This window comes from Rhea pennata, chromosome 3, assembly GCF_028389875.1.
Source record: "Rhea pennata isolate bPtePen1 chromosome 3, bPtePen1.pri, whole genome shotgun sequence".
Taxonomy (NCBI): domain Eukaryota; kingdom Metazoa; phylum Chordata; class Aves; order Rheiformes; family Rheidae; genus Rhea; species Rhea pennata.
The window spans coordinates 116,107,541-116,128,250 of record NC_084665.1 but is presented as its reverse complement, the minus strand read 5'-3'; the positions used below and the strand labels follow the sequence as shown (position 1 = coordinate 116,128,250).

The following is a 20,710-nucleotide window of genomic DNA, read 5'->3' as shown; positions in this document are numbered from 1 at the left end:
AGATTCCTGTTTTAGACAGGAGTTACACTTCTGTCCAATCATTCTGGCCTAGTGGTTATTTGTAAGGTTCGGTGATGCACCTAAGCTTGCAGCTTGTGTTCCTTGAAAACTCAGGGGTGAATGCCATCTGGTCATGGTGGCATACTAACACATAAATTATCCAATTAGTTTGTCACTTTCCCTCTATTTTCTTCTAATTGACCGAACTCTTCTGTTTTATATCTCTCTCTCTCTCTGGTATCTTCAGTGGTAAGGGCTGACATAAGGAATTCACAGAGTTCTTCTACTATAGATTTATTCACAGGAGCTCCCCTGACACCTTGTCGCCAAGTGGTCATACCACTTCTCTAGGTGGCTTCCTGATTTTGAGTCACTTTTCAATTTTTTTTAATATTAGCTTAACCATTTGTTGTAAGATATTTTTCAGAGTTTTTTTGTCCTTTTAATTTCCTACTTGACCTATCATGTTTTGTGGGTTTTCTTGTTTTTATTCATTTGGGCAAGCTTTCTGTTTCTTCATGCCTTTTCATGTCTTTGCCCCCATGATAGGTGCCTTAATTTCCTCAGTGAGCTGCGTAGAGCTCAGAATTTAGACTGCTTTGTTTTCTGACCTGAAAATTTTAAGTCTGAGTGTTTTATCCCAAAGAAATTTTCTCTCTCTTGAAGAGACCCCAAATTAAATAGAATTCTGCTGGCTGACCATTTGTCATTTATTTCATTCAGACCATTTCTTAATGAACCTCTAGACTTCCTTAGATGAAAAGGCTACTACTTTTTGAAAAGAGTGACAGTAGAGAAGAACTTTTTTGGAAGCATACACTCTCCACTTCATATTTCAGCAAGCTATTTTTCATGTACTGCTTATGTAACGATTGTGTTGCCTACTAGACTATTCAATAGTATGTCCTTGCTACTTGTTCTCAGTGGCACATTGCCATATACATCAAATATAGATGTATGTTAAATGTAGATTTTTAGCTCTACTACAGTTAGTGACTTGGATTTGAACTTCCAATGAGATAAGATCCAGAACAATTTCCAAGTAAGAAAGAACAAAAATTTCTGGGATTTATGCAGCTGATGTGCACTTCTGAATTATTTTATAATGTTGGAAGAACTTGAATGTCTGATACGCTACGTTTTTGCTTTTTGTGCTTTATAATATCTTCAGGGCACTTGTATGCTTCTGCTAGAACCTGATTTTTTTGGACTTCTCATTTAATCTTTGCACTGATTCCAGTAATATCGAGAAGGAATTTTCCTTCAAGTGACTTGAGTGCTTGTTTTGTGATCTCAGAGAGATAATTAGGGTATATGTTAAACAGGTTTGAACTACTGAATTAACAAAGAATAGTGAAAAATTATATTGCATGTTTACCATTTAAACATTAATTTTTGATCTAGTTAATCTTGATATATCAGAAGACTGGATGGCTAGCCTATCTGTAATATTGTAGATGTATGAATCTCTAATTGTTCAGTGTCTCCCTGGCTTCTGAAGCATAGGAAAGAGACATTCTGAATGAGCCTTGAGATATCCAAAAGGGATTTCTCTTTCAATTCACTTTTTTCCACTTATACGTGAATTTTGGCAGTGCGTAATCCATAAGGAGGCAAAACATGAGCAAGGTTTGTCGTATGCTGGAGAAAAGCAAAGCGAAAAATGTTGATGGATTGAAGTAGGTGGGATAAGAGATGGCTGGAGGAACTTAAGGTTTTGATGATTATCAGTTAATGTGAAGTGATAAGAATGCTTGAAAAGATGTCAGCGGGAAATTTTGAGAGAGACATGTTTATTTTGCCAGACAATGTGTTATTTGGGTTCAGAAAGCCTCAGTAGGCAGTTGTTAACACAGCGGGCTGCTGCTTGTTAGTTCATGGACATCTGACATTGTAATTGAGCTTCATCCATCATACTTTATCCATCATACAGCACCGTAGTATTATAATGTTTTTTTTTTTGCCTTTTGTGAAATGGAAGTCTTGTTCAGGTACAGAGCAATCTTCAGCAGATGTTCTTCATTGCTATGGCAGTGTCCTTGGGTTGGTTCCCCCCTATAATTAATCTCTACTTTTGCCCCAGAAGATCAATGTGCATATCCTAATAAGCTGCTGTTACATTTTGTATGCTCGTATGTGCACCTGTCACGTAATGGTGAATGCTTTGCTTTGGTTGTCTGATGTCATGTATATCTTGTCTTGTTACAAAAGGTTGTACCTTTTGCAACAAAACTGGAAAGAGAGGTGAAGGGTTCTGTATCCTTTTATGATCTGTTGAACTGTTTTCTTTCAGCTACTGTATGTTCATTACATTAAGAAATCAGGAAAATAAATTGACAGTAAAATCATTGTTAGAATCATAGCTCACTCCTAAGAAATAAGAATATTTACATTTAAAAGCCTTAATGATGATTCCATGTGCAGTTTATGTACGTCTTTTTGCTAATGTAGAACTGCTGCTAAATAAATGAATGATCACATACTTCCTTAAATTTGGTTACGTATAGACACAGAGGTTACAGTATTTTTAGAAATTGAAGATAATATAGGATTATTCTGCATAAATTGCCATTATTGCTATCAAGACTGCAAAACTGATTTTTAAAAATATTAAAAATATATACTTGAAACTTTTTTTGGGGGGGGGAGGGGTCTTTCTTTTTTTTTTTTTTTTTTTTTTTTTTTTTTTTTCCCTAAAGGAACACTAAACTAAAGAGTAAATCATTTTTTTATACAGGGACAATTAAAAACCTCTACAAGAGAAAAATCAGCATTGCTTGTCTTCTTTTATCCAAACTTCTGAGAAAAATAAGGATAACTTATAGCATAACTGACTGTGAAATGAAATCAAATTTTAACAAAAATGAACAAACAAAAAAGCTCAAACCCAAGAAAGTAGTTTTAAAAACACCATTGGAAATGGACAGGCCTGCCTATACAAATGCCATCTCTGAAGTATCTTGTTTTTCTAGCAGTAAATTTTCTAAAGAGTGGGTAGTTAAAGTTGAATATGCGCTTCCTGTCAAAAGCAGTTTTTGGAAATGACTTCAGAGCCTGGTGACCTTTGTATTTTCTGTGCTTATTCAAGATACTAGTACTGAGTTAAAGTTAAGCTGAAAAATGTCTGAGGCACTTTCCTATTTGAACTTAAAAAAATACATCTCTGTCATTGAGTCTCTAAACCATTTTCAGGATCAATTCAATGAAAGGACTGTGAATAAGGATCAATAGGTCCTACCCTTTAGGTAGAATTGTACTTTGAGATCTAAAGTACCTAACTTATCCATAGTCACCTGAAGTGCCTTACTTTCCTATAGTTTCCTTTTTCCTGTTGAAATTTTCTGTAACACAGTTCAGCTTAGAACATAAAATTTTAACAAAATATTATTCATCTTGATTGGTAACGTAAGTAATTTAGGAGCACCAGACAATGCTGAATTTCTGTTGAGAGTTGGTTTTTCTGTCTGTAGTGATTGTTTTGTTTTTTGTTTTGTATGTGCATGTATGTGTGCATGTAGAGTTGAGGACAAATGCTAATTTGTCTTGAATCAGCTCAACACTTTTAGATTAACCTAAGAAACTTTCAAGAAAAATCTATATTGCAAAAAGTGAAGGGGTCATTGAAAAATACATGTTTTCTTACTCAGAAATATTAGCAGTGCTCCAAGATTATGATGAGAAAATATTTGACTTCTGCTAGTTTAATAATTATCATAGAGAAGGGAAGATACAGGTGCTTTGTTTTATCAGGAAGCTCCTGGATACTTTATATTCAAGCTTTAAAATACTAAAATGTAGAAGCACGTGCATGTATCTGGTTGAGTAACTATACAAATTAAAATGATACTATACTTAGAAAATTAAAATGCTATCACATTGTACTTAATTTTTATATTAGTCATTTATTTTTCCCGAAGTCTGTATGCTGCTGTATCTGACACCAGATATATTAAGAGTAAAGACATGCTTTGAAAGAGCATCCACAGCATAGTTCATTCATAAACAAAATTAAAAGTTTGTTTAGAGAAAAGGGAGATGAACAGAAGTTTAGGATAACTACCTAAATTATGACAGTATTTACTGAGAGTCATGCTGAAAGACTGAAGACTGAAAATGTGGAATGAGTTAATATACTATACTTTACTTAAAATTATGTAATAATTCTTCCACTAGAGTAAAATGTACCCATTTTGTATTTTCAGAGGTCATCTTTCACTTGACTTCTTAAACTTTCATACATCGTACATTAAAATAGATTTCAGGTGGAGTGAAGTGATGAGATTTTCAGCCTAAACCTGAATTGTTGATATCTAACCCATTAATAGGTTGTTTGTAAGAGAATACAAGATAAAAAAAAAAAAAAAATCTCTTTTCTTGGGACAAAGTTATGTCTTTCTTGCTAGAACAGCTGGCTGAAAAAGAAGCAAAAAATCATTGAAACAGAGCATCAGAGCAATTTGTTCAAATATTCAAACATAAGTCATTTAACATAATTATGGAAGCAACTGCCTTGACAAATTTAAAAATTTTTTTTAAATATTTTATTGCTAGCAGCAACCTTAGATTTTATTTATCTGTTTGTTTATTATCGTCTCTGCAGCAATACGGATTTCTGTATTGCAATATATGTTGTTTTAACGTACATCTCAGGTTTTATGTTTGCACTTAAAATCACTCTGTTAATTCTGCTGCAGCTGTTTCCTAAAAGGTCATATGTTACTTCTGTAGCTAAGTTTCTTCTTTAACTCTGGAATTTGCCATAAAATATCTTCAAATACCTTTAAATTCAAAGGAATTGGTAGTGACAAACTGATACTAGCATTCAGGATTCTACAAATATTGCAGGTATCTTGATATTCAATCTGTGACTTCATTTTGTCATGGTTGTTTGACTTTAAAACAGAATATATTAATGAAATTAAAATTAACAGCATTTTTCTCCCCATTTTTGAGTATTCTATTAATTCTACATGTGTTTTTTTGGTACCTTTGCAAATGGAGTTAAAAAAAATTCTGGTAGAACGTGGTTTTGTATAACACCACCACTTTGAATTCTAGTACTATCATTTAGTGTAATTTCTGAAATATAAATGAAAACAGCAGGTGACATTACTGTAAGGCTTTGTGCTAGCAACATCTGATTTATAATTCAAAACTAACAGTTTAGCCATCAATTCTTTCCATTCAGTCTGAGTTTTGAGGCTTTGTTTACAGAAAAAGATTTCTAGGATTCCACTTACATCCTGTCCTTATTCACACTAGAACTTGGATAAATTTTATCCTTATAGGATCCAGTTAGTTTCCCCCACATAATGTTCTTCATGCAACAGTGTAGTATGCTGTCTTTATATTCCAAGTATTTCAGTCTTCAAATATTTATGCTTTAGTGTTTCTTATTCAAAACACAAAAAATTCCTTGCGTTAAAAAATAACTGAAATTTGTTCTTTTTAGACTCCTATTTTGAAATATTATAATTTTCCAGACATTTTAAAATTTTGTATTCTCAACTTATTTCTCTTCATAAACAAACAAAGCATTTTTGCGTGAAATGAAATGTCATTTATTTTACATTTGAGATTTGAATTGTTATTCTAGGTACTTATTCCCTGGTGGTGGGACGAAGCAGAATTTCTGGAATAAAAATAATTAGTTCCAATATCTGTGAAATTGCAAGTGCTTTTCTATGAACTGTTTACCTGAGTTTTCATGTTCCTTCCATAGTTTACCAACTATTTTGATTTTAGCTATTCTTCATCATGAGTTAGTTTGTGTTAATTTGAGTATAAATACACTTATTTGTTTTTTATTAATTTTCCCTGGAAATTCAAACAACTCTTTCAAGTTAGTACTAGTCTTAAAACTCTAAGAAGATTAGGACTTGAGTCCTCACATTCACTCCTGCCTGTATAATCTGTTTTATATGACATCATTTAGATTATGAGCAAGATGTTCAGAAGCATTTTAAACTTGACCACTTGGAGTGTCAGGAGTTTTTAACCTGTGATGCAGGAGCATTTACTTTATTCATTCATCTGGAATGAAGCTATAGAGCATCCAGTTTCCATTCCTGGGAAGAAAGAGAAATCTAGATGAAATCTAGGAGGAGGATTAAGGAAGGAAAGAAGAGAAGTTGTGGAAGTGGACTCTGTAAATCCACTTCCAGATTTACAGTATCCATATCTACATTTTTGAATAAGTGTGAAACAGCCTTTTGGCATCACTTTTATACAGTACTGTGGTAACAAGCATTTTTGAGTATAAATAGGTTTTAAAGTCATTATACTTAAATATACATGAGATATTAGAGTATGTGACAAAAACTGACGATGGGTCATAGAAAATTATAAATCTGAAATTTAAAATTGTTTTACTGTTCTGAATATAGAAGTATATACAAGACTAGAGGGAGAAGGGGAATCTTATCAGTGTGTGTAAGTGTCTGAAGGGCCATATTCTTCTCAGTGGTGCCCAGTGAGAAAATGAGAGACAACAAGCACAAACTGAAACCCGGGAAAATCCAGCTAAATACAAGAAAACACTTCTTCACTATGAGGGTGGTTGAACGTTGGCACAAGTTACCCAGAGATGGTGGAGTCTGATCTTGGAGATACTCAAAACCCAAGTAGACATGGTCCTAGCAACATATTCTAGGTGACCCTGCTTGAGCAGGCAGCTTGGACCAGATGATCTGTAAAGATCCCATCTAACCTCAATTTTTTTGTGATTCTGTAAAGCAGACATACCTAAAGATTTTGATAATTGAAGACTATTAAATGCTTAGCTGTTTTCTACTTATTTTTTTTTTTAGATTGTGCATCTTTTTCCTGAAACATCTTTTGGCTTATATAAGGTATTCTAATAGTTATCCTTATAAGTTGACCTGGTGTGGTGGGTGAAGAGACTTGCTGCTTTCTGTATTCATTTGAAAAATGACTGTGAAGGCTGATCCTGAAATAGCATTCTGTTGTCACCCAACGTTTTATGTAGCTGTAGCAGTGAGAAGACAAACAAACTTGATTTATGCTTGTACTTCAATGATGTGACAATAAAGCTTTTATTTTTGAAATGTTCCTATCTTCTTTCTCAATTGTGCATTTCATCTTTTGCTTTGAGCAGATCAGACATGAGACAGCTGTAGTCTGGAAGATAGGTCACCCAATTACTATGATGCTCTGTCTAGGGTAATGTTTTCACACTCTGGCAGACTTGTTTAAGAATTGTCATGGATTTAATTAATTAAATGCTATCGTATGGAGAGATGAGTTTTGCCTTGAAAAAAAACAGGAAAATAAAAACCATCTCTTTCTTGTAAACTCTTTTTCCTACTTCAATACTTGAGAAATACAGCTTTTACTTTTATTATTATTAGTAGTAGTATTTGTCTGTATCAGATTATAGTCTGTTGAGTTTCTTAGGTACAGAATTTTACTAGTTGCTGTAAGGGTTAGAGAAAACTCGCCTCATCTTCCAGAAATATAAGCATTTTCCAGAGGAGTAGTTTGCTTTCCTTTGAAGCACTGCAGATTGATAACAGCTAGAGACAGGATGGAGATCAAGGCGCGTCTGTGCGTAGCAGGAATTTCACACCCTGGTGTCTTGCTTTGCCAGTGTGCTGCCATTTCCTAGTTTTGCTAATTATTAGGGTTTTGCTTGGTGTATATATATCTTTATTTGTAGCATGATTTTAGGATTACTTACAAGATGTTTTAAAACAAATCTGTTATTACATGGATCTTGATGTAACTGAAGGATCCTCTGCCTTCCCATTTGGATTCCTGTGGCTCACTGTAGTTGCAGCTTCTGCTCTTTACTGAAAGTTTTAAGTTTAAAAGATGATGGGAATATTTTGCAACTTTAATCCGGAAAGGTCCACCACATGTGCTTGATATTTCTGGTAATAATGAGCAGATTAATTTAGGTGATTACTTTTTCTCATTAGTGTTCCTAATCTTTGCCTGTTGTATTAAAATCTGAAGTTCACTCACACTTGAAAACAAAAGCAAAAGAGCAGTATGCCTTTCTGGAACAATTTGAGAGATTCTTAGTTTTTAAACAAGCTAAACTTGTTTAGTGAGAAAGCTAAATCTTGTTTTCTTTCAAATGATATCTTTAAAAAAAGCCAAAAAGAAAACAAACAAACAAAAAAAAACCCTGACTGCACTGTTATCTGTGCTGGCTTTTCAGATGCTCTGATACTAGAAGTTGTGCCTACATGTCCAGGTCCCTGGTTTGTCAGGTAAATCTCCTTTCATACGTCTAGACAGCTGTTTGAAGAACACTGCTTGCTCTCTCTGATGATCCACACCAAGTTGTTAATAGCTGTAAAATTGTTGCCACTTTCTGAGTGAGAGAGGAGGGAAGCGGACTTCATATTCTCATATTTTGGGGGTAGGGGGTGGGGGGAGGTGTTGTTGATTTTCTTTTTTAAGTGTATGGCTGAATTAACTATTTTTAAAGCTATGTGAAAGATGAAAAAGTAGCAACTTTGCCAAATAAATTACAAACTGAAGATTATTTTAGAAGTCAGGGAATATGTATTGAATTTTAGAGGTCAGGGAATTTGTGTCTGAATACAAATTCAAGACCTTTTTCTGTTTTTGAAACCAATGTGGTTTTTATCGTATCACGGTAATATACAGATTCTGAAGGGCTTCACGGATGTATCTGTATGTTCAGAAGAGGATATCACCTTACAACGTCTAGTGAGGTGGACCTAGATCCCCAGCTAATTCTTACTGGTAACTGCAGTGTCTATGATGATCAGTCATAAGTGGCTGATGTAATGTTGACAGTAACGTGTGTTGGGTGTTAAGTCATAGCTACTGTTATGAAAGTAAAATTAGCTTTATGTAGGTGACTGCTTTTTTTTTTTTTCTTCTCCTCTTTTTATTTCCAAGCCATGTGTATACTAGATTGCTTCGCTATTGCCAAGACAACATTATTACAGCAGAAAACTTAGCACACATCCAATAGAGAAGTAAAATACATGGGCAGAGAGTTCATGAGCGGGTTTCCTGTTGCCTTGCCAACACTATTAGCAGTCACAAGTTAAGAGTGTAGCACACTTGCATAAACTGTAGTGGCTTCACTGTAGACTTAGTCTGCTTTTACTGCTGTGTTCATAGTTAAAATAGACAAGCCTTGGTGTGGCTCATCAGAGAGAGCAAGCAGTGTTCTTCAAACAGCTGTCTAAATGTACGAGAGGAGATTTACCTGACAAACTAGGGACTTGGACATGTAGGCGCTACTTCCAGTATCTAAAAGCATCTGAAAAGCCAGCACAGATAACAGTGCAGTCAAGTTTTTTTTTGTTTGTTTGTTTTCTTTTTGGCTTTTTTAAAGATATCATTTGAAAGAAAACAAATTGGATATGACTTTTTCTGCCCTTCCTATCTCATCGTCTTTATCTCATTTGTCTTTACACAACTAAATTTTAGACTTTTTATGTAGATATGTGTTACAATTTTAAGAAATCCAGGGAACTTCTAAACCATGAATGTTGAGTAAATATCAACCTTTATCATGTTTTACTAATTTTCTTCATAGATAGCTGCTATTAATAGCCAGTTGTTATAGGCTTTTCAGTCAAAAACAGTTAAGACTTTTCTAAATACAGATAATACAGTTATAATGATTTTTGTTGTTTGTTAAAACTAACATCATGTTTAATTGAGCTAGATATCTAATTGTTGTAGAATTATTCTTATTTCTTTCACAGATGTGTTTTAAAAAAGTGAAGATGTAAAAGAATGAATAATATTTGAAATTATGAAATGCGAGTTGTATGCAGCTGGATACTGAACGCTTTTTAGCCTTTTCTGTTTTCTTGTAGAGCTTGTACTGAATGCCTAATGAACTGTACATAGGCAACATCATTGTTATTTAAGAACGCATTTTCAGACTGTAAACAGATGACGAGTGTAAAAGAAGAAAAATAGTACATGATTCCTGTAATTACTTTTTGCAAAAAACTGCAACCTGGGCCAGATTCAAAACATAGAAAGTCTAACCGCAGTTAAATAGTATAAGCTCGTGTTTTTGAGGTAGGCTGTAGATTTCCCTAAACTAATTTTTGACTTCAGAAACTGTGATAGCTCAAAGCATAAGTCTTGTGGGGGAAAAAGAGGACAATGCTTACTTAAAGATTTCTGATGATGAAGAATCCAGCACAAGCCTTGGAAAATTATTGTAATAAGGAAATTCTATTTAAAACTTGTATTTTGTCTGTAGTCTGAATATATATATATATTGCTTAATTTACCAGCTGTCAGATAATCATACTTTTATCTCCTGCATTGAAGAGTGTAGGTTTTGCACTATCTTTGCCTTATACATGGTAACAGGGTATAATCAAATTATTCTTTAATACCTTCAATTCTGTGTCTATTGTGCTTATTAATGATGGATTTATCCATTATAGGGTATGTTTCTTAAGTCCTTTTAATCATTCCTATGTTACTTTTCTGAACCATCTCTTTTTTAACATATTTCAGAACTTCAAAAAATAGAAGAGAACCTAGTACTGAGAAGCAGTTATGTTTTGAAGCAGTATGATGTTTATGTAATTAATTACTTCAAAATGTTTAGAGGGCTTCAGAAAATATTATATGGAGAGGAAGAAGGATGTATTGTAGCATATAATATGATTTGATGAGTAGCCTATCATCTAGGACTTGAAAAAAAATTAATTCAGAATGAGCAGCAAGTCATAGAAAAGTTCAGGTATGTTTCAAGGTTCAATCACTCTGTTAATAAAAGTGAAGTATACTTGTCCAGTGCACTCAACAGAATTTCTGAGAACACAGCAGTTACATAGCAGTTACATGAGTTGTTTCTTTTAGAAATACTCCAACTGTCATTGGCATTCCTGGTAATTATTTACTATAAAGCAGTGAGGTTCAACAAATGTACTGGTAATGCTGTAGGTGGCACTTCTTCCTCAGTGGGTGCCACGCAGAAGTCGCAGTGCTACCTCGGGGGCATTACACTGCTGGTGGCCTCGTTTTTTGTAGAGGAGAGAAAATCAAGGTATTGAGTGTTGAGTCATTCATTTTAAATCGCAAGTACTTCACCACCACCAAGTGCAGATGTCTCAACATGCTTTGTCCAGATTCTAAGATAATTGCAAACTCCCTACTGCATACAGGTTCCTTTTCCATTTGAAATGCTTATACTGTATTCATTTCCTATTCTAAAGTGTTGCTTTGATATGTGGGTTTTTGACTGCAGAAGTTAGTGGTTGATTAAATATGCATTTAGTGTATGATTTCTATACTAGAAAACTTCCATCACAGATAAGTTACTTATTCTGTAAACAAATGTTGTTCTAATCCATAGGTGGTCAATATTAGATTATTTGAGTGTCTCAGTTGTTAATGTACAAAATGAACAGACATAGACCATTAACTCATAGGCCTTTTATATTTAATTTTCAGATGTTGCAACACTTCCTGCTGTTCACAAGTAGTTTACAAGCTTGAGTGCTTAAAACACTAAGCTATTGCTCTTATTTATTCTATAAAATAAAACTGTACCAGAAAACCAGTAATTAAAGAAAATTATTTAACAATTTGTAATATTGACTCCATTCTTGCTCTTGACGTAAATTTTCTGGAGTTCTATTTTCAAATAAATTTAATTGTAGTGTTTATAATGGAGAGATTATTAGTGTTTATAAATGAGAGATTTGCAAAGTTTTCTCGCTATCGAAGTGTCTTAAAAATTGACTGCCTTACAATGTTAATAAAATTAAGGGGTTTTAAACCAAATTCAATCACAGTGAAGTTCTTATTAATTAAGTAAATTTGCATAAGTTTTTTAGCACATAGAATGGCTCTGAAACATTCCAAAGGGACAGATTTCAAAGTTGTAGAGAATACCCATTACAAAAAATTTTGGATTCCATTGTAGTTGAAACTTATCAAATAACAAAGAAATATTTCAATTATGAGCATCAGACAAATTCGAGTGGTAAATTTGTTACTGAAATTAACATTTTTTAAAATCTGTTTTTAATTAATTTCACAGGCTGATCCAAAAGAACTGATTAAGATGGTCACCAAGCATGTTACTCAGTATAGCTATGCAGACTGGCCCGAAGAAATAGCAACTTTGATAAATCAGTTGCATTACTACAATGAACGGCTGCTGGATTTTACTCAAGCTCAGGTCCTTCAAGGGCTTGGCAAAGGGGTGGATGTGCAGAGGTTTACAGCAGATGGTCAATACAAGAGAGAAACTATACTAGGACTGGCAGAGTAAGTAATGGCTGTTCTGGTTATAATTTTTATTTTTAAATGAAGCTACTTCAAGTCTTAAGGCTTAAGTAAATTTTCAGTAACGCTGACCTTTAGGTGGCTTGATAAGTTACCAGTTGTTTTGGCTATTTATAGCGGAATGCTTTTATGAATGGGGATGTTTTTATTAACTCCTCCAGGCAAATGAAATGTTACTCAAACAAATGAATTGGTAAAATTTAATGGAGGACTTGTTTCTTGTTCGTTAATTGCTAATATTAAAGTTCATCAAGGATGAATGAAATAAGAGCACAGGTAGAGATCTGATCTCTTCCTCTCATCTTGTGTAATTCTCCCCTTACGATCTATTAAGATAGGCCCAAGCTTATATATAAACTATAGCAAAAAAACAAACCAAAACAAAACACCCTCCAATACTGAATGTAAATGATAAATTCACTGTATTTGAATTATCATTAAGTGCCTTATGATTTGGATCTTTTACTAGGTGCTTTTTGCAGGAACACCTGTAAGAGATGGTATCTTATTTACAAAGATTTTTCCTAGAGTTTAGTAAGCAATTTGCTAAACTACTGAACAAAATAACATCAGTTTTGTCTTCCATATTTTGTTGCAGTCTCATGAGAGCTTATTATGCATTATTTATCAAACATTTAAAGATCTAGATGCCTCGCAGACTTAATCAAAGTTAGTTTTCAAGCACTTTTTGACTTATTTGGGCAAGATAAAGGCAGAACATATCCAGGAAGGATATAAAGGAAAATAGAATAAGACTGAATGGGAATTCCTGCGTAATCAACTAAAGTCCTGGTCACTTCAGGTCAAATGAATTTTTACATTTTATAACTTGAAAGCCATTTCTTTTTTTAACTTGCTTCTGGGTCTCCAATCTTTTGCTGCTTCTGTTAAAAGGTTGTTCTGAAACTGCCTCTTTGATGATTAGAAATTATTTTGACTTGAAATCAGAAGTTGGTTGTAGCTAATTAATACCTGTTTAGTCCTAGTCTTATCATAAATACTTGTTTAACATTTTTTTTGCCCGTGTTAATACAAGTGAACTGATTTTAAAAAAAATTGCAATTATAAAGTGATCTGAATTGTCATAATTTGCCTTGTGCCTATTAGGTTCTCAGAATGATTGTGGTGAATATAAGGTAGATCCCTTTCCAGAAAATAGATGAGAAGCTTCTCTATAAAACCACTGCCAATGTACTCCAGCCCTTACTAGTGACATTAGCTTCTGAACTGGGGTGCGTGCTTCTGATATACAGCTCTGCTCTAGTGGCAATGTAGATGCCACTACTGGATGAACAGTAGTAACTTTCCATTATACTTTGCTACTCCAAATAAACCAAGTGCCTTTCAGTTTCTCTCATAAATCATTATTTCATTTTTTTCCAGTTGGATCTTTTTTTTTTTTTTTTTTTTTTTAATCATCTTTTGAAGATGGATGACTAGAAAACTGGATCTTGTTCCCCTTGATCATGGTTGCATCCAGTATTGGTTCTATTGCTTTGTACCTGGTTTATGTCAACAGGAAATTTTGTAGAAGGCATTTATGAGCACACATATGTAATACAACACAGGTTTAAGTGAACAAAACGATAAGCCCAAATTACCAGATTTCTGGAGGTTGGAAATAGCCATCAAAAACCCTGCTGAGTGCTACTTCACTAAGCATATTTTCAAATACTTAATTTGTTGTGGGGGAGGGTGGGTAGAGAGTGGTGAGAGATGAGAACCATCCACAAAAACTGTTCCTCATTTTGTTTCTGCACCAATCTGGCCACAACACACAAGAAATATATAAAAATGTGCTAGCACAGTACCATTTAGTGTGGATTTTACTGGCAGGCAGGCAGTCCAGGCTGGGTATGAAACAGTAAGAGTTCTTTACAAGGTAATAGACATCTTTTCTGGCTTTCCAGTGTATTAAAAAAACAGTTATTCTCATTTTGTCAATATTATCTTGATAATGAATATCATATTACTTTCTCCTTTTGTACAATATTGTTCCCTTAAAAAGTTGCCTTACGCTGCCACTGCACGCCGTTCTTAAAACAGCAAGACAGTGGATTTTAGTAAGCCTTAAAAATTTCTAAGGGGAATGGATCCTGCTTGCCGTGAGGGAAGAGCTGCCCCTGACTGTATGATGTGACTGAGTTATACAAAACGGGGTTTTTGTTTTACTCTTAGGGCAGTAGTTATAATCCAAAGGCTAGTAGTTATAATCCAAAAGCCAGTATTTTCAATAGCAGTTTGCTTCAGCATTATGTGCTCTTGTACTGTGTTACTTTTCCACTCGTTATCTTATTTTAATTCTGCAAAATCTGTGGCAATCATAGTAGTGATATATTGGATTGAGTGGAATAAAAAAATAAATAAATGAAAGAGAGAGAGAGAGTTCTTGACAAATCTGTTAGGATGTAATTGTAAGCAGGTCCTGACTCTCACTGAAACTAGTATCTGTGGATCAGATTCTTGTCTTTGGAAATCTCTGTTGTATTTTGAGTGTTTTTTTTTTTTTTTTTAATGTAATACTAAGTATAAAATAATGAAAAAATTCTTTAAAGTATTTTTATTTAACTGTGAATAAAAATAGGGGATTATATCTAACTTCTTGACATGTTAGAGGAAAAAAACATTCCTAAGAAATCATGACTTTTCTAATGTAAATATTTATTTTCAAGTTGTGTCTAAGGGACTTACTGTAGCTTTTTCTCATTTTAATTCATGGCTTTTGTTTGAAAGAACTCTTGAAGAAAATGTCTACAAAATTGCTGTTTCTCTGGCTCAACGATATAATGTTCCACTTTGGGAAGTTTATATGACCCATCTAGAATTTTTATTCTCTGACAGTGGGTAAGTTCTCTCTCTCCTTTAAATTAGTTAATAGTTCTGTTACATGGTTATATATCCTTATCCAAGAGAAAATGTCAGTATATTGGATACAGATTTTGATTTCTGGTTTCATACTTCACGTGTTGCAATAGATTGTTTTTTTTTTCCAGCTTTTTAGTGTGATGGTATTGTAACCAGCCATAAAATCACTGTTATGGGCAGAGATAGAAGTTCTAGACATCGCTGTGCATCTTGTTCTTACGAGTATATTGGGACTTTGTTTCAGTGTTCAGGTTTCCGTGACTTTGATTACTTAGTGCTTTCTTCCAAACAGAAACATATCTCTTTATTTATTTATTTATTTATTTATTACAGTCCCTTGAAATGTATTGTGCTGTTTGGATTGTTTTTTTCTGTTAAAATACGTAGTGAGAAGGTAGTGCCTGATGCTTCACATTCTTTTAGAGAGCAAGACAATATTCAGGGAAAGCTCAAAACTCAATTGTGAAGGTTTTAGAGAGAAGGGGGAGTACAATCCGGTAGGAGCTCATGAATCGGTCCATTAATTACTCTCCTTTGTGCATATACCATGATATAGGAACAGATTTGAAAATTAATGAAAAGCATTAGGAAGGTGATATGAAGTCATATAAAGTTATTGGTAGCAAGAGCTAACGATAATGCCAAACGCATGCAAATTTATAAGTATTCAGAAACTAAAATTTAGAGAACACTTTTTCAGAAAGTGAATAAATTTTTCTCATGCTAATTGAAATGATGCAAGGGCTAGATTTGAGTGAATGACTTATAATTATTTATTTACAAATTTTAGCTGGAGATAGTAATTGCACATTGCGCTTATGAAACAAGCTTTTTTAAGATTGATCCTCTTCACAAAGTTTGCTCTTCCATTCTTCAGTAGGAGTAGGAAGTAGTATCAGACTTTTGCTGTTTATTGCCATCTCTTCTACATAATAGCAAAGGAAATAAGTATATTACTAGAGTTTCTCACTTTCATTATGCTGTTTGCTTAAGTTTCATTTTTTAGGAAAGGACTTTTCTATGAAGTGTTCTACTAAAGTTCTTTGGAATGGTTCTAGAGTACCAGATTTTGCCTGCCCATTCACTGGCATTGGGAGGGGAGGAAGCTTTCCATTCCACAGTTAGCCTTAGTGGGTTTGTTTTGGGTTTTGTTTGTTTGTTTGTTTGTTTGCTTGTTTGTAAGTTTGGCAGCCAGTTGGCTGAGCTTGTCAGTCAGCCAATGACATTTAGCCCCTTGAAAGATGGATAACATTCAGTGAAAGCCTAAGCTGCTTTCCCAAGTAGTGCTTTCAGAGGACAGTGATGTAGAGCGCTCTGTACACTCAGCCTCTGAAGTGGTGTGTCCAATTCTGGGCTCCCTAGCACAAGAAAGAAGTGGGACTGTTGTGTGGAGAAGAGAAGGCTCAGGGGGATTTATCAATGTGTATAAGAATCTGAAGGGAGATTGTAAAGAGGAGGGAGCCAAACCCTTCTTAGTGGTACCCAGTGACAGGAACATAGGCAAAAGGCACAAACAGAAACCCAGGAAACTCCATCTGAATGCAAGAAAACACTTGTTCACTGTGAGGGTGGTTGAGCACTGGAGAAGGTAGCCCAGAGATTGTGGAGTCTCTAGCATTAGAGATATTCAGAATCCAAGTGAACATGGTCCTGGGCAACCTGCCGTAGTTAAACTTGCTTGAGCTGGGGCATTGTACCAGATGGTCTCCATGGTCCCTTCCAACCCCAACTGTTTTGTGATTCTATAGTGTAGCAGCTCTCATCTGCTATTCTGAAAGACATGACCAAATTAGTCTAGTTTCTTTCAAATTTGAGATTGTAAAAGCAGCTTTAGCCTGTAGCAGTGCCTGTACCTCTCAATATTAACTATTAATTAAAAAGCATTAAAAAGTTACTTTATAAAACATGAGGCATAAAAGAATGAAGGCTCATAGATGTTGGTGCAAGATCTGACAAGATGAAATAACATTATGAGATTTTTTCCTTCTCCCTCCAAAAAACAGAGAAGTCATATCATCTAAATTCTGATACTCAAATTACGTAGCACTGTAAGCAGAATAGGCATTAAAGGTATAAACCTGTCAATAACGGGGTGAGTGTAGAGAAGACCACCAGAACCAGCTGACTTCTCTGGGACCAGCGTGTTACCTAAGGTATTTTGCAGCAGTTCTCTATCACTTTCTTTGTTTTATCCTCTGTGAGTTAGTATTCATAGAATGCGAAAGTCAGTGAAATACATAATAAGGACCTTTTTCCTAATGAAATTCCAAAAGGTCTTGAAAATTGATGTTTAATAGTGTGATGTATGCACACTGAATATGTTTTTGTTGTATCATAATCTCATTTTAAAGTTGATTGACAGTGTATGGCCATTACAGTATGTTTTAGTCTTGGGATTATGACATTAATAATGCAGGCATCATTATGCATTCATGCTGAAATGAAGTTTATTCTAAGACTTCGTGTCTTTCAACAATTGTGTAGTCTTTCTATAAGCCACTTTATAGGCAGAAACTCAGAAGAAGCACTTATATAGTTTTGTTAATTATTTGGTGACAGATATCTCTCACATGATTTTCTGTTGTGCTGTGAATTTGAGTTTGGTGAAAACCGTTAAAATAAAAATGCAGAGTTTTTTTAGTTCTTTGGAAATGTAATTGATTCTTTTGGAGAATCTCATCTAATTTGATTAAAGAATTCTTTAAAATGTATTTTTTAACTTTAGAAACAGGAATATTTTGTTTACCTGTTGAAGAATCTATTCCAGAATCTTTCTGAACAACATAATGAACCTTCTCCCCTTCTCCACCCCCAGAGGAAAACAAACATTCACCCTCTCTGTTAAACCTCTCTCTATAGATTCTATCAGCATAACTGAAGGCCCATCTAGCTTATTGTTTGAATTTCAAATATGGATGGAAATACATATTTATATCACAGGAATATATCAGTTCTCACTGTCTGTTTTGGCTTACATTATGAACTGAGTTTAAAATATGACATTATAGTTCATTAATATGGTAGAACAAGTATCAAATAGTAAGAATTAAAAATCTGACAATAATAGTTACAAGATTTATAACCTAAATGTGGGTTAAGTTCTAGATGTAGAATTCTTTTTTATCTAAAAAATAACTCTTCCCCACAATCAGATTCATTTTAAACTGACAGAAGGTTGCATCTGTAGGATTTACAATAAGCAAATCATTTTTAAGAATGAAAATTGGTCATATTTTACTTGGATATTGAACAAAAATACTATTGTGACATTACTATTCAGGAAAAAAAGAGACTGAAATTGTAGTTTAATCAATTTAAGAGCTAGGAAAAGTTCAAATGAGATTAGATGACATCAGATTTCTAATACAAGTATTATACCGGGGAGTTCTAATTTTTTTTAAGCTGTGAGTAACAAAACAGTGTTAAAATTTGCACACTTTTTTTCATTTGAACTCCATCAATATCTGTTTTAAGGCTAGTTGTGTTATTTTTATACTTTTTAAGAGTTGAAATAGAATACTAGAAAAATGTTAGCACCACTTTTGAAAGTTCAATATAATGATTTTATATACAGTACATATATAGTGAATGACAGAATTGTGGGATTCTCAACCTTCTTTCTCATCCAAGAATATTATCAATATTTTCATTCAAATTCTTGTGAGCTTCTCATGTTGACAACACACCAGCCTCAGTGACCTAAACCTATATCCTTGAGATGGAGCTTTTCAGTGTTGTCTTCAGAAGATCTGTTGTTTGTAAAAGTAGACATATGTCCAGTGCATATGCACAGGAAACCTTCTTTTAACTTGCGGGTGGGAGATGCTAGAAAATCCTATTGTCCAATTAGAAGTTCTCCCAACCTATCACATCCTGGAATTTGTAGTAGATGAGCGCTTGTGCTTGCTTTTATGTAGCCTAAGTTACTATAAGAGGTATTAGCAGTGAAAATTGCCTCTTGCCCACCAGTATCTTTTTGGCACTATTATTCATACTTAACACATCAAATTTGATGGCTTTATCAAGTTGTCTTTCAAATTTTCATCCATGAAAACTTATGAAAATGTCAGACAATCCTGTATTGGCCTCAGCCAGTCTCACTTCTACAGGAAGACCTTTCCTGACCCTTTCACAACGAACACAGCATGAATGTGGACATGTCCAGCTAACTCCGTAAAAGAAAGCTGAACAGAATTTCCTTTTTTTTTTTTTTTTTTTTTCCCCACCCTTTGGTGTGCACCAAGGAACTCTCATCTGTAGTTTATGCATTTCCCCAGTGAAAATTTTATCTAAGAGCTATGGAAATAAGTCAGGAAAGACTCACCTAGGAACGGCTATAACCTTGACTCTCCCCAGTGTCTGATTGTATGCCACCTTAGGTGGTATATTTCTCTTCATAAGACCACTGAGCAGAAGGCAGTCAGCCTCCTTTCCCACGGACCCATCCCTCCAAGCCAAAGGTATATTCTGTTATCTCTGGCAGTACAGCAGATGCAGGTTGGATACTGCTGAATCAAGGAAGTCATCTAGTTATTTTGTTCTGAATTATTGGATTCAGTTTTTTTCTAAATTGCTGAACAGTTTTGGGCAAAAGTGTGCAATGGTAATCCCTATCACACTACTTACAATCATGTATAATTTTTTATATTATGGCAAAAAAGTAATGGAAGATGCTAAATTTAGGTAATAATTACATTTTTTCTAATCAATTCAAAGACTATTTTATAAAATATTTCCAAAATAACAGAAAGCATGCTCTATGTCAGGAATGCCCATGTTAAAATTCAATTGGATTGTTATTTTTTGGACAAAACTGTAAAGCAACTGTAGTATAAGTATTACAGAAATATCTCCTGTAACTGAAATATGAAATGTCAGTGAAACTCTTTTATCTGATTTAATTACTATAATTGGATTATAAACACAAGTAACTTACTATCCTCTGCAAGGAAAAATTATGTACAGATAAGTATGCTTAGCTTTTTCTTCTCTATTGCAAGATCACGAAATACTGGAGTTCTTAGCTTATGTCTGCAGTGAATAACAACTATCTAAATATTTGTGAATGAATGCTTACTGCAAAAATTACTTACACAGTTGACCTTACTGCTTAAGCAAAGAAAAAATATCATCTTGTCTCCCAAGTATGCTGATGAATTTTTATATTTAATAGCATATCCAAGCCTTTAAAATCAGTATTCTTACTTAAACCTAGGTTATCTACAGTAGAAATAGAAGAGCGAGCACAAAGTCTTGGTCTCTTTGAGACTTTAAAAACCAATCCTGAAGCCTTACATGAACACATGATTAAATATGTTTTCCCAAGTATTGAAGGCAGAGATCACCAGCGATTGCTTTATTATTTTACACTCCTTGAAAACTGTGGTTGTTCAGAATTTGTGAAGCATACTGTTAAACCTGAAACTCACATCCGACTCCTGAAAAAATTCAAAGCAGTTGCACCAGGTAGGAGAGTTACTTATTCTTTTGTCTTTATAGCTGTATGTATTTATCAGAATTCTTCAGTTATGTCTTATCTTGGTTATAATTTGCTTGTTGACACTAGCCG

The 20,710-nt window shown here is 34.1% G+C and overlaps 1 protein-coding gene across 1 annotated transcript in view; it reads left to right on the top strand.

Annotated features, from left to right (window-relative positions):
• The window catches only part of NBAS (NBAS subunit of NRZ tethering complex), a 180,774-nt gene that overhangs the window by 89,226 nt on the left and 70,838 nt on the right, over window positions 1-20,710 (top strand). The window contains exons 41-43 of the mRNA XM_062573114.1: window positions 12,029-12,258; window positions 15,010-15,120; window positions 20,357-20,607. Coding sequence (XP_062429098.1) covers window positions 12,029-12,258; window positions 15,010-15,120; window positions 20,357-20,607 — 592 coding nt within the window. The remainder of the gene's footprint in view (window positions 1-12,028; window positions 12,259-15,009; window positions 15,121-20,356; window positions 20,608-20,710) is intronic.